General features: G+C 36.5%; 1 protein-coding gene across 1 annotated transcript in view; it reads right to left on the reverse strand.

The window, feature by feature from the left end:
* Positions 1-7,798, reverse strand: part of LOC127019090 (hornerin-like) — a 56,185-nt gene extending 48,387 nt beyond the window's left edge. The window contains exons 1-6 of the mRNA XM_050901007.1: positions 7,769-7,798; positions 4,794-4,989; positions 2,410-2,546; positions 2,009-2,100; positions 811-919; positions 149-175 (exon numbers count right to left, since the gene is read on the reverse strand). Coding sequence (XP_050756964.1) covers positions 149-175; positions 811-919; positions 2,009-2,100; positions 2,410-2,546; positions 4,794-4,989; positions 7,769-7,798 — 591 coding nt within the window. The remainder of the gene's footprint in view (positions 1-148; positions 176-810; positions 920-2,008; positions 2,101-2,409; positions 2,547-4,793; positions 4,990-7,768) is intronic.
* Positions 7,799-19,966: the final 12,168 nt, after the last annotated feature.

The following is a 19,966-nucleotide window of genomic DNA, read 5'->3' on the forward strand; positions in this document are numbered from 1 at the left end:
AATCATAAATGAGATCTCGCTAGGAAAGTAATTTCAATGGTACGATGTAATCTTCATGCTACAACCATGAAACGACTGGACCAGCAGGGCAGGAATTCTAGAACTGAGGTAACTGAAAATTGGGAAATTGAAGAAAAATTGCTCTTACCTTGTTACATTCTACTTCTATCATAAGCTGTAAAAAAAAAAAAATATGAGGAAACATTTACAAATTATTTACTGGGAAAAAAAAAGCAGCTTATTATAGGAAACAGGAAATATGCTTGGTGAAACAAGGGACAAAAGACTGGGGTTCGCTCTTGGTTAGATGACAAGATGATATAAATCAGTGTTGCTACAGTCAAGAACCAATACAGTAGATTTGAACAGACTTTCTTTACTTTAGCTGCCCATCATGTTTAAGATGTTTAATATAAGCACAATTCTTGGCCAAAAAATAAACCAACTCATTTCTAAGAATATGCTACACAGCTATAGCTCCCAGGGACTGGGGAAGCAGTTAAGAATGGCACAGTGCACCAGAAGTACAGTAGACTTCTCTTTATGACCAATTTTCTTTGTCTTTATGCTATGGATTGTTTTGATAACTAGATTATTAGTTTCCTTATTTCTATGGGGGAAAAAAATTATTTTATTTTTTCATCAATTTAGTAAGAGAATTAGGCAGTTAAATTAAGTGTTGAAAATATCTAATGATTTTGGCCATCTTAGTTAATGAATACAGGACAATGAATGTATGTCTTGTATCAAGTCAAAGATATTTTAGTCTACTGTATTAAGTTCTAGTATGCAAATACACTCAAAACATACCTTCCTTTTACTTTTTCCTGTCCCATTAACTGACTCGGAATGCGTAGGTGTGAGAGTTTTACTTTGAATTCCAACCCAAAATTTCTCTAGATCTTGAACAACAGTTGCACTGGAAAGAAAATAAAATAATCATTATTTTTCTATCAATATATTTCAGTATAAAATACCAATAAACGCTCCTCCTCCTCTGCCCCCAGCCAAGCAAATCCACTCTATTTTGATTTTAAGGGTATACAGTACAAATTTGAAAAGAACATCATCATTTTCCAGAACACTTTTCCAGTTGCTGTATTATCATCCAACATAATTTTGAAGATAAATAAAATAGATGCTGAGAAGGAGCAGAAGAGGATGGACACTGTTTGAAGAAGAACTGACTCCAGTGGGGAGTACCAGCTCAAATGTCCATAAAAATTGTCACACCTCTTTCCTGCTCCAACAGTCTATATCTATGATGGTGAACGGATTTTCATGGTATTAACGAGTGGAAGTGATCATGTTTTTAAACTGTGTTCTTTTTCCCCTTTTTGTATTCCTCAAGATCTAATGAAGCAAGGCCAAGATGCCCCTATCATAAATCTACACTTCAAACAATATGAAGCTATCAAATACTTAGATATTTTCCAATTACATCAAGCATGTATTTTGTTAGGCCAGGTGATATTTTTACAAGCTTCAGATCTGCAAGAAAAGTAGCGTTAAATGTAAGATAAATTTGTCTTCTCCTGTTTTCAGCAGTTAGTTCATGGGTTGTAAACTTATTTTTAAATTTATCTTACAAGCATTTACATCAAACTACTATTCTTCTGCTGTTCAAAATGAAAAAAATATAATTGAATAGAGTCTGAACTTCACTTATTCAGGGAACTAGTTACATTCATATTGTTGCTCTTGTAATTAAAAAGGTCAAAGTGTAAAAACTGGTTACTCAAAGATCCATTAATAACACTGTGCTTAATGGAATCATTTACATATATTAACATGTGTAGGACAGTGTTTACATTTTATAATTATACCTTGAAATGGAAATCATGTTATTTAATGGACACATGGGAATGTGTCCCATTTCATAGGACAAACTATGAAAAAACCCATGATTGTGGCAAGACGAGAACATCAGAAACAGCAACACAGATCCATGTCAAAATAATCCATAGAAATAAAATTTCAAGGCAAAAAAAGAAAAACAATTATTTACATAAATTGAAGATCTCTAACATCATGTGGAGCAATCCATGTTGTTGTAACTTTCTGCTTCACATCTGAATTTGCATGACTTACTGCTGAATTCTGCAATTAAAGAGAAATACATATAATCACGTAAGATGCGAAAGTGACTTTTACCTATATTATTAGGGGAAATGTATCTACTACAACAGGTAACACTGATGTCCTCCTAAAAAGTGCCAGGTGGCTTCTACATTAGATTCATATCATGCATAGAAGATACATGTATTTCTTGAGAAAGTCTAAATTTTTAAACTCTACTGATGAAATAACTTTGCCATATAAAAAATGCTCACTACTACTATCATTTCTGATTAAAATATTTAAAAGGAAACCAAGCTTAAGCAAGTACTCCAAAGACTGAACACATACCGTCACGTTATGACATTCTAAACCTTTAGTGTTTGGATCTGTAATTTTAAAAGTACCAACGGGAACATCTCCTTCTGTTTCTCGAGCTTGTAGATTAAATCCTCTAAAACCAACATCTTTAAGTGCTTCTAGAGTCACTGTGAAGACAGACATTTTGAGAAATTTAAGTTTCATACACAACTAAGACCTCTTAAATGCTTAACAACTAATTTCCTTCACACTCCAAAGCACAAGACTGCATGTACAGAAGTTACTTAAAATCTTTTACAATTTTTAAAAATGTTGGGATTTATTACAATTTTTATTAATTATCAAGAGAATGACAATAAAGGAAAAGGAAGAAATTTAGAGAGGCATTTCTGTGTAAAATAACATGAAATATATGATTTACTGACGATTATGAAAGTAATTCTGCTCTACCAAATGACTACAACTTTCTTATTAATCTCATTTGCTCCCCATACATACTCAGAATATTGGCCAATGGCCCTGCTGACCAAAAGGTTATTTATTTTCTGTCTAATTAGACCTATGAAGTCAAAATAGCTATGGGAGAAAGAGAATTGCATTTCTTTCTACCTCTGTTTCAAAAGAAAAGATTAATTTTTGTCTAAGGCTGAATTGCAGAAGCCTTCTTTTTTTAATGTGTTACAACTGGAAAAAGAGAAACTAGACAGTTTGGCTCTCGTTCTACATTAAATATGAAAAATTAGTAATTATGAACTACTCTATTTTACTCAAATTTTGTTACTGAAGGAGCTCAGAAAAATATGGAAGAGAGCAGTTTTGTGTATATCCAAACTGAAATTAAATTTCAAGAGGCATAATCAAATTTGTTATGATCTATTATAAACTTGCTCTGCTAATGCCTATATTAGGCACTTCCGCAAAAAAAGTCAGCGTAATGGTTTATGCCCAAATATGTGTATTCATTAAAAATAAGGACAGATAAACTGGGAATGACACAGAAGTCAAGGCAAGGACCAATCATACCTTGACTATTTAACATTTCCAAACACGTGCATAATTAACCTTCCAGTTTGTCATCAAGTTTCAGTCCTAATTCACTAATTTTTCGCAGGTCTCACAAGAGGGATGACATCCAACACTTGAATGCAGTGTTAAATCAAGCACAGACACGACTGTAAGAGTGTTGGCACATGGCATGCCACAGGTGAAACTGCAATATACTCAATGGAATGGCAACCTAATGCAGCTCCCTGAGACCAGGTACTGGATGCTTACAATGTGAAGCAATAGACAAGTAGTGCTAAAGCAAGAAAAGTATGGTTAGGAAAAAAAGGCAGGGGGGAAAAGGCAGGGTTAGTAGCATCTGGGATTCAATATTTTTGTCATTGTAAATCCCATATAACCTCACAGAACAGTCTGCATATACTTAAATCCATCCATCATTTTGCTGGCAGTACTGTTTTAAAAATAGCTGTCGATAATCAAACAGCCCTCCCATCCTTGAAGGAGCTATTCACACGTTTTTCCAAGAATGGCAGCTATAATAGGACTCTAACGCTTCTCCATTCTTCTCCCTACATATCGCTCTCCGTGGAAGCACATCCATGCTACTAGGTTCAGGTAAAACAGAATCCCAGCTAGACAGTAGCTACTTAGTGAATAATGCTGTTTTTCAGCTACTGAGATACAACAGACATGTGACAGGTTACAACTCACTTCCACTTCCATGTTTCTTCTAGCAAATGGCTAGAAAAAGAAGCATTCACAAGCCACTTAAAGTGTGACAGCACCATGAGATGGCATCATAGTGTGGAGAAACAAGGCTGTCAAGGTGTTCCATCCAGAGAGCAATTTGGGATTAGGAAGATAAAAAGGTGGTTTAAGCCACAATAGCTCCACCTCCTGCAATTTGATAAAATCTGGGATGCAACTCTTAGAAGGATGACTCAAAATGTCTCACTCTTGAGTTGTCTTATACTGCATCCTGAATTTTTATTTTCCTGTAAGATGACAGCATGTGAACATTTAATGAGTAGGATCCCTTTGTATTGCAGAGGCCTGATAGAACAGCAAATACTCAAATATTAAGTTAAAGAGCAACTAATTATTAGACCAGTTTGGCCAGTTGTCCCATTTCATTTTAATTTTGTCATAAAAATTATAGCATAAAGTTAAGATATATTTATCAGATAGGGAAAAGAAAAAAAGAAATAATACATTTTCAGTTATACAAATGTATACATACATATCTATAGACAACATTTCAAAAAAGATTAATATCTCAGGTATAGATGAATTACATTGAAATTAAAAAATAAATTTAACTAGACTGAGAGGGAAATGTGGGAATTTTGGTGAAGACTGGTAATTCTGGGAGACACAGATAAAGATTTTATGTCATTCAGATTATTTACCTTGGATTTCATTTCCTGGCTCAAAGTTATCAAAAGATACAGCAATAATATATGGCGGCGCAGATGTCTGTGGTTTAGCTTCATAGTTTGGTAACAGAGAATCACAATCAATTGAGGTATTTGTCTGTGGAAAACCAAGGATTCCGGGCAAAAATATCCCACAGAACAAAAAAGCAAAGCAGGAGCGTCTCCTCATCTGTGGAACAAAAAGACAATATAGTTTATAGTAACTTCTTTTTAGTAGTTGCCATGTTTGACAAATATCTGCTTTTCTTCATGGTAGGAAACAGAACAAGCCTAGAAAGCTGGGCTTTCATAGCATTCATGCATGTATTTTGAAGAAAATAAATTAAAATAAAATACCTATATACACTGGCAGAACAGTGCAATAAATGACACAAATATTTCCATTTTAAAATATTATTAATGGAAGTTTAAATTCTCTGGTTACATGACAGCAAACCATTAACAGCCATGTCTGCTGCATTATGGCGTTGGACTAGAAAAGGCTTTAAACAAACTTCCTCATTGTTGAGCCGGCAGATTTAGCTCAGCTCCTTCGTTATTCAAGAACTAAGATACAATCCTTGGTCTCTCAAAGTGCTTTTTGTAGCTATAACCATGGCTCGCATGCTCTCTTTTTACTGCTTTGCCTACTCCTACTTCCAAGAGACAGCCAAGAAATCTATTGTTAAATGCCCTAGAGAACTCTCAGAAGTTTTTCAAAATATTTGTTTCCTGAAGGACTTAACACAAGACTTCTGCAAAGTCCTTTGGAACTTCCGAACAATTTAAAAATACTAAATTGTTAGTGCATGCTTCCTATAGGTTAAGTATAAATTATATCCAGTACAGAAATTCACAAAAATAACTAAGAGGCAGGACTGAAGTCCAGTCTTCAAGGACTGTCAGTGGAAAGAAAATGTATTTTCTTTATAATTCACTTGTAGTACTGACACTGATAGTAAACTGTTTCCAAGAAAGAAAGGAAACATTTCCCAGCAGTATTCTCAGGCATTTAATACCAGATTTTAAGACCCATGTTCGAAGTCTAAACATTCAACCACGGCACCACAGAATTTGTAAGGCCATTACATCTTATGAATATCTTACTGTTCAAGTTACAAAAATGCTGATACAACTGTTAAATCACAAGAAGTATTCAATAACACTGTTTTTCATGCTGTCTGCTACAGGATTGCCTTGTGTGATACAACAGGCTGTAGCAGAAAGAATGGAGATATTTACTTGAGATTTTTTAAAGCATTTCAAACACAGCATAAGAGATATGTTCAATTTGTATCATCTACTTGTGTATCTTAATTTATACATGAATGCGTAAGACCATTTGGGTTTGTATGTGCTAATGAAATAAGTAACAGAAGCATCTGGAAGCAGGGGGGAAAAACTTCAGAGCACAATTCCAAACACACATGCACTTAACTCTGAACTTAAACAACTTTTTAAAGTTGTTATCTGAGTCAACAGATAATAAAACAGGTGACTGAAGTGTTGAAAGATTTCCTATAGGAAGGTGGTGAAGGTTTGCATGGTGTCACAACCAGTAAGTGCAGCAATCAGGAAAGCTATGTATGTGAGTTATCATGTCTTTAAAGCAGATGAAGACTACCCCTTCCAAAAGTCTCATGAAAATGTCACTTAAGTGGGATCCTGGTAAGCACTGTTTTGGTATCAGTAAGCTGGGTGTGGTTATCCAATCTCTTGCGATGATTTTGACACGGCCCACCTCTAATTAAATTTTAAATACAGCATGTAGGTGCTATTATATTAACAGATGTGGTAAACAATGATTTAATATGAACCAGTCCATGTGTTGTTGAAATCTTTGTCTGACTCATGGAGAGATGGAAAAAAAAAAAATCTGTTTCTAATTAGATGCTCTATTTCAAAGCAGAGTCCTTAGCACTAGTTCAGCTGGGATTGGAAAATTGTCTGGAGCTGCACTCTGCCACGAAAGAAAACCAGTCTGAAACCTCCTTTCCTCTTTTTCTAGTTAGAAGAGAGCCAGAAACACAAGCACAAGTTGAAACATGGCTGAGATGCCTTCTCTTTGCATCAGCTCTCTGATTTAACAGTTCAAGAGCTATCCCAAGAGTCTCATCATGCCATCCTTTGGAACTAGATTTTAGACGAGGAAGAGAGAGATATTAGCATCTTACAAAATTCCAAGTCCAAACTTGTAGGCAGAAGCTGAAAATAATTTCCATGGACCCTGAGTTCCAATACATATTCAATGCAATCATGTTATCTTGCATCACAAATTTACCTTTTCTCCATGAAAAATGTAAAGAAACTAAAAGTAAATATTTATAGAATAGAAGCATAGGGAAATAAATATTATTTGCAAGCTTCTAATTGAACGTAATTATGAAAAGTTAACTGCATCCTCAGTTCCTTCATCTGATGGAAAAATTCTAATTCTTTTTTTTTCCCAGATACAATCCTTTCTTCCTATGAGCCTATATAGTCCTCATCTTTGCAGCATCTGAGCTGCTACCTTAAGAATCCTCTTCCACATTTAGTCTAATATGACTTCAGGCCAACAATTAAATCCCAGGGTGCTAGTTAGTTAGCTACTGCGTTCGAAGTCTAGCGGACTCGGGAAGAGACACTTTGGTGGTTTGCTTCTCCAGAGCCTTGGGCAAACTTCCGAATAGAGACAAAAGTTGTTTTAAAAGCCTTTAAATATAAAAGCCTTTAAATTTATCATATTTAATTAATATGATAAATACTTTTCTGTAACTTGAAAAACACAGTCCTGGCAAGTCCATCCGGCCAACAGTTTAAGACTCAGTCCTGTATACCTCTTTCTAATCCCATTCTTTATGAGTATTTTTCGCCTTTCTTTTCTCCTCCTAGATGCTCTTGATAAGCCACAGACTTAGTCTTCAGCCTTTGAGAATGAATATCACCGGTTAGCGTGCACCCTGTCCACCACATCCCCAACAACACACCTTATCGACCGAGTGCTGATGCGTGGGCATCCTCCGGTCCCTCTATGGTCAGTGTGGAAGAGCTGCAGCCGGTCAGTGCAGGTGCCCCAGCAAGATGAGAGAGAGGAGGCGGAAGGCTCGGCCAATCCACAGCGAGGCGGGGAGCCAGCGCGGCCAATCGGGGCCAGCCGTGCTTCTGCTGTGGAAATTAGGACACTGCAGGTGGGAGTCTCCTGCCCAGATGGGGCAATGACAACACGCACTCCTCACAGGTGAATCATGCCCCCGCTGACCTTTAACTAGGCATCTGGGATAGGTAAGGCTTCTGAAGGTTGATAGCCTAAACTAGTATGTTGACTAAAATCTACAGAATTATGCTATACAAAAGACTTGCTAATATTTCATGAGCAGTTCCGGTAAAATATTCTAAACTACTCTGTTTAATTTGACCTCAGTGTATTCTGCTGCTAGTTTTTCACCTTTTTACTCCTTTCTTACAGTTGGAAAAGACATGGAAAATTCCAATCATCATAATACTACCAAACATTTTCTCAGAGCAAAGAGTTAATGAGGCTGTTTTATCTCATGTACCTTGTGGGAAGGATCTGAAGTTATTGCATCTGACCTGCATTAAAAACTAAACTTTTTTTTTTTTTTCTCTTCAGAAGCATTTTCACAAGGTCTCTGCTGAAGATTGGGAGAAGTCCAAAAGCTGAATGACGAATAGAATAGAATAGAATAGAATAGAATATTTTCAGTTGGAAGGGACCTACAATCATCTATCTAGTCCAACTGCCTGACCAATACAGGGCTGACCAAAAGTTAAAGCATGCTAAGGGCATTGTCCAAATGCCTCTTAAACACTGACAGGCTTGAGGCATCAACCACCTCTCTAGGAGGCCTGTTCCAGTGTTTGACCACCCTCTCAGGAAAGAAATGTTTCCTAATGTCCAGTCTAAACCTCCCCTGGAGCAGCTTTGAACCATTCCCACACATCCTATCGCTGGATACCAGGGAGAAGAGATCAGCACTTCCCTCTCCACTTCCCCTCCTCAGGAAGCCGTAGAGAGCAATGAGGTGGTCCCTCAGCCTCCTTTTCTCCAAACCAGACAAACCCAGACTCATGAGCTGCTCCTCCTAGGACATTCCTTCCAGCCCTTTCACCAGCTTTGTTGCCCTCCTCTGGACACATTCAAGGACCTTAACAATATGACAGACATTTCTACTTAACCAGGGAATACCAGGAAATTCATGAACTAAAGACTGTTCACAAGAAACTTCTTCAACTTCTTGATGTTTGTGCATTTAAAATGTACTTAAAATTCAAAATACTGATATTATTTTAAGAACATTATCTATTTTTAAGATTTAGCGTGTTTAACTAACTGTATTCTCTTTCAGTTAATCACCTTTAATTAATGAGTAGCATTTTATTTACCTTATTCCATTATGAAAGACATTACTTCCTATCTGCTACTATCCATTGGGGAAGAGATCATAATCTTCCTTCTCTTACTGTACCACTAAACTTACCATTGATACCAATGTTATAAATAGCAATGAAAATGCACGCTACACACCACAAATGCAATAGCATACTGGCAACACTGTCAAATAAATGACACAGTAAAGGAATGTCATCTGATTGCACTAGAAACACATAAACAAAGAGATGGGATCTTACAAATGCATATATGCAAGACCTTCTTTACTACCAGCTAGGAGATACTGAGAGGTAACCAGAGGGATCAGAACTATTACTCCAGGCTACTCTGAGAAGCAATGAGTACTCCATGAATATTTGGTTTGACAGGCAGATATATAAATGTCAAGCAATGAACTGCTGTAATCTCGGTAATATTATGGTTATAAAGAAGCATAGATAAGACAAGCAATATGCTTATGTTGGCTGTAACACTAATAAAATAGTATATTGAATAAGCTGGTGAAGACTCAGACCATTATTTTACAATGTGAGAGCTATAAACCTGCTGTCCCAGCTCTTACATAACATACTGCTTGCGGTTTATTTCAAAGGAACAGTATTTACACTGAAACATAGGACACTGATTCAGTATTAATTTACCTGTACTCCAGAACTGCCAGTTAAAAAAAAGTCTTTTTCAGGTCTCCATACTTGAAAGGACAATTTTGAGATCATAAATTAAATATTGACTGAACTAGTAGTGAATTCCTGACTCTGGTGAAACCATGATTACAAAGTTTGCTACATACTGAAACTACTGTGCAAGTGCAGATCAGCCCTACGCGGTATGCACATGGACTTCCCTGGTGCTTGGAATGCCTTCAATGCATATTCCTGTGGGAATCTTAGCCACTTTTTTTTTTTTTTAGATCTCTGATTGTATAGTAGCCCATATAGGGTTAGCTGGTATTTCTTTGAAATAATCACATTAGACTTGTGCCACCAAGGGTGAGTCAATTCATTTTAGGAACAAACCAGGGATCTTGGGAAAGAGGCCAGAGTCCAGAACACTGAAAGGAAGGGGATCCCTACTGGGCAGTGGGTGAAAATTTTAAATGGTACATGGCGGACAAAGGGGAAGCCAGCTACTCACCTAAGCAAAAGAGTATCTTCTTGAATAAAGGACTGCAAATGCTGGCAGAGTTTTCTAGAAATATTTTGTTTTTACTAAAAGCTGTTTAAACCAAATCAGACCAAGCAGCCTGTTTCCTTTTTCCTCACTGACATTAGGACCTCCAACTGTCTTCATGACCCTCAGCAGCCTTCAGCTTGCTGTCTGCAACTTCTGAGCCAAAGATTATTTTTGATCTGGTAACTTACATTGCAACTGGAAATGCTAGAAAGCATAACAAAGCTTCAGCTAATGTCAACATATATACATAAATAACAAGGTAAAAGATGTGAGGGTTATTTTTGTCAGGGTCTGGTATCCTTATCAAACTGCTTTGGTGTTTCCAGTATGTAGTATTGATATACTGGAGTCTTGGACTTTGCAGGAGAATTGACAAACTATTTGCTTGGATTCCTCAGGTGTGCTAGGAGACAATGAATGATAAAACAGTAACCACTCCAAAATTATTTCAGAGGAAATGTGCATAACAAGTGGTCTTACGAATATGAAGAGGTGAGATTATAACCATGTACATCTTTTGTTGAGTACTCGAAACTGACTCTGTGAAACAATAAAAGTGAGTGGGAAGGGAGAGAAAGAAACTTTATTTCTTTCAAACACTATTTTCCATAATTCTGACAAAACCCCCAATTATTACTGAACATCCTTGCCTCTTAAGTGCCAGCTGCCTTCCCAAGCTCTCCCAGTCCTCCTCTTTGTTTCCTCCTTGCTCAAAGAGGGAAGGCCAAGAAAAATTCCTATAAATGTTAAAAATAAAATTTGCTTTCCTGACACCTACTTTGACAATCACAAGAAATTTCTGTAATATCCTACATTTCATCTCCAAATGAAAGTGGTTTGCTCAGTGTACAGTATTAGTGCTATTAAGAGGATTTTATCATTGTTGCAATCCTCCAGCATACTTTCTCTAACTCGAAAGTACTCAACTGAAGTTATTTTGAAACACATTCTAGTCTAAATGTAGTGGTGAGGATTCTTAATAAGCTATGTGAATTGTATCATAATGATTATATGAAGAGACGTATTTATTTACTTTTACTTTTCCTTCAAAAACAGTATTTCTTCTGCCTTATACTAGGTGTGTCAATATTTATATCCTATTTCCAAGGCCTTTAAGTATTGCCACATTTTTTATTTATAAGGGAACATTATGCTTCCTACTTTCAATGATTATATTCCCTTCTTAAAAACACACCAACATATAATACAGTAGAATTACTTACTGCTCAAAATAGCTGTAGCTGTAACTAAGTATACTGTTGTTCTTCAGAAAAAGAATATTACATTAAAATAGTACATTGCAAGAGCCAACTAAAATTTACATAGTATATTTTGCACTCTTAAAGAAATATATTAAACGTACTCTTGATAATTGTGTAACTATCTGATAATTCAGCAAACCAGTAATTTATACATTTTTCTAGAAAAAAAAGATGATATGAAAATTATCCTTTCTCACATATTAAAAATGTTCAACTCCTTGTTGTCTTTAATTTCTTGTCTTTGCTCATGTTAGCGCTTTTCTTGTCTGATTTAAACCCTGCCAACTAAGTCTGGTACTCTATAAATAACAATAATGTCCACACCCCGAAAGTCCTAGTTAGATGATGTCACTGGGAGCCTTACATGAGAATTAGTGAGCAAAAAAAAGGTTTGACTTGACTACAAAAGAGTAGAAAGGAAGTGATCAAATGAATTACTTCTACTGAACATTTTTTGCCACAGTAGAGATGAGGGCGAAAAAGACTGCATAGCTTATCGATGCCATACACTTACATGCTACTCAGGAGAAACACCTGACATGAACAGCACATACAACAACAATGACATATGAACATTGCGTCATCTTACCTCGTGCATTGTGCAAGCTAACAAATAGTATTGTCCCTATGTGCTTTTAAGGTGAATGCTTGGGTGTGGCTGCAAACCCATGCAATACTTCATATAAGCCACAGTGACTACCATTTGTTATTGATTTACCAGACTCTATATTCAGGTTTAAGTAAATGTAAACATCTGTTCATGGAATGGAAGACATTACAGAAGAGGGATCACACTACCGACATATGCAGTCCAAAAGAAAACTGGAGCCTTAATATTAACAATCAAAAGTCATTGTTTTCACAGTCACAGAGAAACTAAATGGTCTCTCTTACACATATCACCTACTGGTATTACTGAAAAATTCTCTTTGTATGTAATTTGTATCTATGGATCCAGAATACTTCAAGCACAGTTGAAATATGTTTATAGGCTATTTGTAAGTCCCTGTGGCCTAGAGGATTCACCTGTATAGTGGAGTTAATGCAATGCATATATATATGCATGTGTGGTCCACTCGTCAGTGAGCAGCTAGGGTTCAGTAATGTAAGTTTAGCTTTAGAGCTTCTACCAATCCGACAGTACTGGGTCAAAAATACCATAGCTACATGATACAAAACACTGACTAGTATAAACTCACTCTGCTGATGCACTCTCATTCATTCAAAAATTTTGACTGCTTAGGCTAATTGAGTTTTGGCTAATTTGAGAGAAACATTGTTGCATGTCCATAACTGATACCCATGAAATCTGCACTACTATGTGATCAGACAATGCACAGATCTCGTATTAAGAAGCACAGAGCTGCAGCTTATAAGAGTTTCTTTCAATCTCCTAGGCCAAGAGGGAGATGCTCACACTAGTGGATATTCCTTTGGACTTCAAAATCAACTTAAACACTTGGGATTCACTTCTTTGAAACTGTAACTAAAGGAAGTTTATTACTTATCTTTATGTCAATCTATACAGGATGTTCCTACATAAGAGAATGTGATTGTAGCTTTGGGGGGTCTCAGGTTCATCATTTATAGAAGCCAAAAAGCAGCCATCATAGAAAGAGGCATACTTTTTTGATAGGCAGAGAGGTTGTCTAATTTTGCCTAACAACATGTGCACAACTACTTGAATACAAGAGCATAAAGGAAGCAGAGGAAAGAGGGAAGGTATGATGGGCCTATGTGGTTTCTGATAATATCAGATTCCCAAGCAGTAGCCAGTTAACAATATATTTTCCAGGACATGATCAACAAGGTATTTGATATTCTACAGGTTTCTAGCAATAAATAATAACACTTCTACTGCATCTTTTCTATTTGTCTTTGAGCACACCTTGCAAACAGTAAAGAAGTAATCCCCACAGCTCCTTGTGAGGCAGGGAAGTGTTATTATTTGTACCTAATCCTGCAAATGAGGAAACCAAGTCACAGAGGGATTAAGTGACTCGGCCAAGGTCATATAGAAAGTCTGCTGCCACTCATGGTATGCATCAGTCCTTGTCAGCACTCAGTGACACTCCCTGAAAAGTTCACTCAACCCCTTTCTCTGCATAGGCCAGCATCTTTAAGATTTCATAAGTATCATCTTCCACCCTAACCTTGACTGAAAGAAGAAACTTCATCAGCCCAGGTCAGAGTCAGGCTGAGCATGATCCCCAGTTAATGGCTTTCCTGCTGTTTCATTTAGGACTCGTGATTATCTCCAGGATTCTACTTTATTTTCAGCTCTGCCAGGAATTCCTCCTAATGGACTCCTCTAATTTAAAACTATGTAGCTACGCAGGATAATATTGCACAAATAGACCATACAATACATACGTGCAGTAATTATTTTCAGAGATACATATGTATTTCTCTCAGAACACACACAGGACAAAAACCTCCCAATTTCTACTCCTGCACTGAAAAACCCCCACCTTCCTTCTCTACACAATATAAATCATCTCAAAGTTTCATACAATTCAAGTCATACTATGTGTGTATATATATACACGTACAGACAAATCACAACTAGCATAATACCTCCTGTATAGACACTGTTATACTACAGATGGAAATCTTTAAGTATATAACCCTTATAGTAAAAAATAGTAAGAATAATCTTAAAAAATTAAAACCCACATGCTAAAGTATTTCACTTTTACAGTAACTTTCCAACCAAAATCTCTGATGTATTTTTATGTGTAAGCATTTATGTGATACATTTCACATATTATTATTTAATTGTGTGTTTGTGTATCAGAATAGTTAGTGTACTTAGTTTGGGTGATGTCTTTGGGTGATGAAAAACTTCAGTGCACATCATGTCCCCTTCTTCTTGCTGGTAAAGCAGAGACCTGAGCTTCATCGTAGATCTTCAGTTGTCCAAACTTTGTCTTAACTTAAGAAATTTCTTCATATCTTCCTCATTTTAATTTTTCTGTTCCTGAATTTGAACAAACACGCTGAATCTCTTGTTTCAAAGCTCTACTTTGTGCACATAACAATGGAATATTCTTTTTTTTTTTACTGTTTAATAGTTTGTTAAATTATACACTTTGAAATTTCAAAAGACCCTGATAGCACAAATACCTTTTGTAATTTAATTTACTTTTAACTTACATTATGTTAATTTGCATTTCATATGCATCTTAGGAAACAGTCTTTCCACTGAATGCCGGTCTTTTTGTAAGATCAATATGGTAGGCAATAAATAGAGCAACCAACTCTGAAGTAAAAAAATAGTCAATGTGAATTTGGGGAGATTGTGGTTAACCCATAAGAAGAAGTTAGCTGTGTTGGATGGGGAAAGAGGGAAACATTACTCTTTTATCTGTGTTAAACTGTAAATTGAGAAAATGGACGTAGCCCATGAGTCATCAATTAAATATAGGCCTCTTCATATACAGCAAAGGAATTACCATGGATACGTATATGGGCCACAGAAGTGATCTGTGCCTTTTTCACACACTGGCGAAGAGAAAACACCACCATCATGCCCCGTGACCCACACAGTGAACACTGCATTTTGCTCAGTTTAAACAGAAATGCTGAGATTCAGCCACAGCCAAATCAAGAAGCCCAAGAATGAATCAGTATGTTCCAGACTCAAGACCAGATTAACAGCTGTTTCTTCTATGCTGGTCATACTAGATTTCTGGTGCTGCATCAAACTCCTAAAATCCCCCTTCCCCTCCCTCACCTTCTTCAAATTCAGGTCTAGGATTCTTGCATTCTTTATAACCTGTCTCTACTTAAAAGCAACCCTATACCAATAATAGCTCAGTTCCTCCATTATATTAGTAGAAAAGAAGCAGAGTTGCTCTTGTTTTTTTCTTTTACTGATTCAGTAATCCACCTTTTCAGTTCATGCATTAGTAGTGCTGCTCCAAAACCAGGAGTGCCTTTTCTTTGAGGACAGAAAGAGTCATTTTGTAAACAAAAGAACAGGCATGAGAGCTGGGGGAGGTGCCATCTATTCTTTGCTCTTTCACAACCTCGCTGTGTGACTCTACCAAGTCATTAATCTCTATATGCCTCATCTAGAAAATGGGATAATGATATTTAACTATTTCATTGGGAGGCTTAATGGTTGTGAAATGTGCTGAGCTCCTTGGATGAAGGAAGCTGCTGTCAGGGTAAACAGTAATAGCTGCTGTCAGAGTAAACAGTAATAGCATGATTATGTTTGGTGGGAAGGTTTTAGGAGAGTCACTTTGTAACATCAATATCACAATTCTGCATTACACAGACAAGCCTGGCTAATCAAGTGAGTCACTTACCAAGAAGTTTGTGTTTTACTTCACTTGTATCTATGCATACTGTCTGGACCCCAAAGTCAAGATGAATTGTTAACACCCTGTAAGTCTGTGGAAAGAGATACTTTCTTTAGAGAATGACACATCCTTTCTCTAGTCTTAGAATCTAACTGCAAGCATCGGTCTACAAAAGGTTTAGAAACATGCCTACGGGCTTTGAAATCTGCTACAGACTAGTACATCCCACCATGTGACAGATCAGAGTCATAGTAGCACAGATATTAGTTCCTTGTTGATTTTTCCTCTAATATTCCAGAAAACAATGGGTGTTGAACTAATGTATCTGGCATTCACATACTCTTAGATGGGAATGCAGCTACGGATTCTGAACACATTTGTGAAAAAAAACCTAATTCATTCAGTCAGTGGGAACCACAGATGCTTAGAATCTCTAAAAAACCCCACATAATCTTTTTTGGAACTTCTCTATGGATGTAGATACCTAATGTTAGACACACATACTTGGCAGTTCTAACTTCCCAAAGCCTCACCTCTCTCCAGTGTCCCATCCTCTCCCTCTTTCTCATCAATATTTCCTGGTTTTGTTTTTTTTCAGCTTTGTATTCCTTTAATTGAGAAGAAGGCGTGACATCAAATACTCTTCTATACTGCTTTTGGCCAGCATAACATGAAAAATATCGTGACTATCTCCTACAACCTCAAACAACTCATTCTGACAAAATGACTGGTAACATATTTTTGGGCAAAAACTTGAAACTGATGCTTCTGCTTCCATCATAGCAATCCTCATTTAATTTGTGATAAGGGATTAATACTGGTCATCTAAATCTTCTGTGATGTTTTAATGTTGGTAAAATGTCAATAAACCTGTGTTGTTTTCCTCTTCAAATTAAAAGGTCACCTGACATAAATATGTCTGTCTATATACACTGTTTGTGAATACCTAATACCCCATTACTGATACCTTAAAAAATTCTTGATATCCACAGCCAGTACCTTGACTACAGGAAGTAACAAGCCACCTTTTTACTTGAAAAATGAACTTAATCAAGTATTCACTTTCACCAAGTGCATGTTACTAAATAACAAGGAATTAGAACAGCATTATGTAATAGAGAAAACAGTATATAAGAGACAGAGAAAGCTATTCTTGTATCACTGTCTACAGAACACATTCTCAAAGGTAAGGCATGGCTTTCATGGGATTACTAGGAACGTTATTACAGTCATAGCAGAAATAAAGTCTTTTAATGGTAGTGGCACCAGAAACTGTAGCATTGGTCCTATCTAATCCATTCAATTCACAATGCTTTAGAAATTTAACTGAATTTTCTCTAGGAAACATTATCTGTCCACAGGAGATCCATATTTCAGAAAAAATATGAGATCTTGGGATAAACATGAAGTTCACATATTGTTCTGTCAAACACAGAGCAACTAGCTAGCTAACCAATTTTCAAGATTTCATTACACCATTTTGCAACCTCTCCACAACAACGCAGCTGAATAAGAATCCTCTCACACCTAGGTCACATTTCATGGTTTCATATCTTAAAGATCAGGAGATCACACTAGTGCCTATTGAACTGCTGTATCATTGGAAAGTGAGCAATTCTGAGTGGAGCCGAAAGACGTCATTTAAATAGATTTGTAAGTAGCTGCACTTTTGAGTTCCATCACCAAATGACTTGATTGATGTCAACCCAAGTAAAACAAAAGACCAGTTATGATATGTAAGTGGCCAGAACTCATATAGTGGGTCAACATGTTAAAATATTCATTCTACAATCGGCCCCTTGGGAAACACACATGAGATAATTAGTCGAAGTCCCAGAAAGAAGAAAAATTTACCATTTACTATAGCAATTTTCAAAAACTCAATCACAAATGAGTGTTGAAATAGGAATTTGTAACACAGGACCACTGTGGTTGTTTCTGCTTGGCAGTATCTGAATAATGCAAATTCTGTTAGTAGCAGTGTATTAAGTAGATGACAAATTATGAATTATTATTTTAAGGTTACAAATTAGATGTAGGAATACCTGAATGGACCACCTCTGTTCTCTTACTGTTTTCTGCCTGTTTCTGTGCTCTGGTAAGCCTTTGCAACAAGAATCATTTTAATATATACCTCTTCTGAAGTGAATACTTTAGAAGTACTTTAGATGAAGTATATCCCAATACTTCTAAAGTATTGAGATACAGGCTCTTGCAAGACAAACCATAGCAGATATACTACAGGAGACAGCATTAAACCTCTGAAAACTCTTGGATTAACTTTACTCCAAATTTTAAAACAAGAAGGATTCACCTGTTTTGCAGATTGCTGAAAAATAGATGTACTGTGACAAGGCCTACCCAACACCTAAAACTGATCATCCACTAAAGCTGGGGCTTTTCTAGTATGTGTTTATACTCTAGAATCTGTGGGTTTAAAATTAAATCAGGGCATGTAAGTTCCAAATATTCACTTTCAGCAAAAAGAATGCAGTGACTACACTGTATAAGCTGACATCACTGACAGGTCTGTACAAATCTACGCTTGCTTGTAACAACACAGAGATTTACAACTGAGAATGAGCCCTACTTTTAACTCAGAAGGCAGTGTCTGCCAGCGGGACCTAACACTCAGTGGAGAAAAATGTGAGCTTGGCATGACTAGCGTAGGCATTAGAAGATGTACAGCTGGGAGTGGATAAACTGGAATGGGCAAGGTCGAGAGTATTAAAATTTGGCCTATTTCTTCCACTGAGATGCTCACTGAAGGATTGTCCAGGGACAAGATACCATCCAGTTGGTATGTAAAAAATAGTAAAAATAAACCACTCTTCAAAAAAAGTGTTAGGAAGAAGAAAGTGTATGACAAGTTCATGCAAATTAGGAATTAAGAAAATTTAGGAAAATGTGAAGAGGCATTTAAAACGCCAAAGGAAGAAGTTACAGATTACTTATTTTCCCCTGAGTCTTCCTCTTAATATGTATTTGGCTATATAGGTGGAAAAAAAGGATATAATATTGTATATCATGCCCAGCTCATTCTCAAACTCCCCAGCAGATTCTCTTTCCATCTAATTTGAACTGTGTGAAATTATAAAGGACATACTATACCATGCAGCTACAGAAACTACTGTGCCAAGACTGCAGAGCTCTTAAATTGCACAAACTCTTGTGCCTTGCTAAGAAGGTAGAAGCATATAATGGTTGAAATGAGAAAAGTAAGAGGGGAGAAGGGGAGCCAGAGAAGCAAGTCCTCCACTGGACTGAGTCCCCGAAGTAAGAATTGTAAACAGTATGGAGTTTCCAGTTTAATGTTTTCAAAGCTTCAGGTGTGAGTGACCCTAAAGTAGCTCCAAAGGACTGAGAAGAATACTAACCACCACCTTCAAAAGCAGCAATTTCCCATTCAGCTGTTGGTGAGAGCAATGAGAGGTCTTTGACAGTCATAAGCTTTCTATTTTCTCCCCATATAAACCCCCCATACAGACAGTTAGAACAGCAAGTCATGGATAACCAACAAAATGATCAATGGCCTAGCTACCCTCTGAATGAAATTTGCTCCTTTTTCCTGTATCAATATTAAATGTTTAATGGGTAACTATAGGAAGTTTATAATTTCAGAGCATAAAAATTAACTTTCATTATAATTCATATTTGTAATGTAAGGTGTTAATAAGTTTAGAGTAGAAAAATTAACTTTCTTTATAACTCATATATATAATAAAGTTCAAATCGTAATGTTTATGTGGTTAGCTGCAAGGTACCTGAAGTTTTATACATTTATAATTTATACTTTAAAAGTGTTTAAGTGTCTTTTAATTGTAGAGGGCCACTTTGTTGCAAGGGTGCAACCCAAAGTTCAAGGGCTGACACTGACCTCTGTGGTGATGACTTGGAGCCCTAGGGAACTGGGACGTCCCTTAATTTATTATGATGCTGGCTGAGACACATCACAAAATTTTCTGGCCTCTTGGTTAATAGTAACCTCAATTCTCATTCCCTCGCTACAGAAACACAAGCTTGTTAGGA

Source organism: Gymnogyps californianus, chromosome 8 (assembly GCF_018139145.2).
Source record: "Gymnogyps californianus isolate 813 chromosome 8, ASM1813914v2, whole genome shotgun sequence".
Taxonomy (NCBI): Eukaryota; Metazoa; Chordata; class Aves; order Accipitriformes; family Cathartidae; genus Gymnogyps; species Gymnogyps californianus.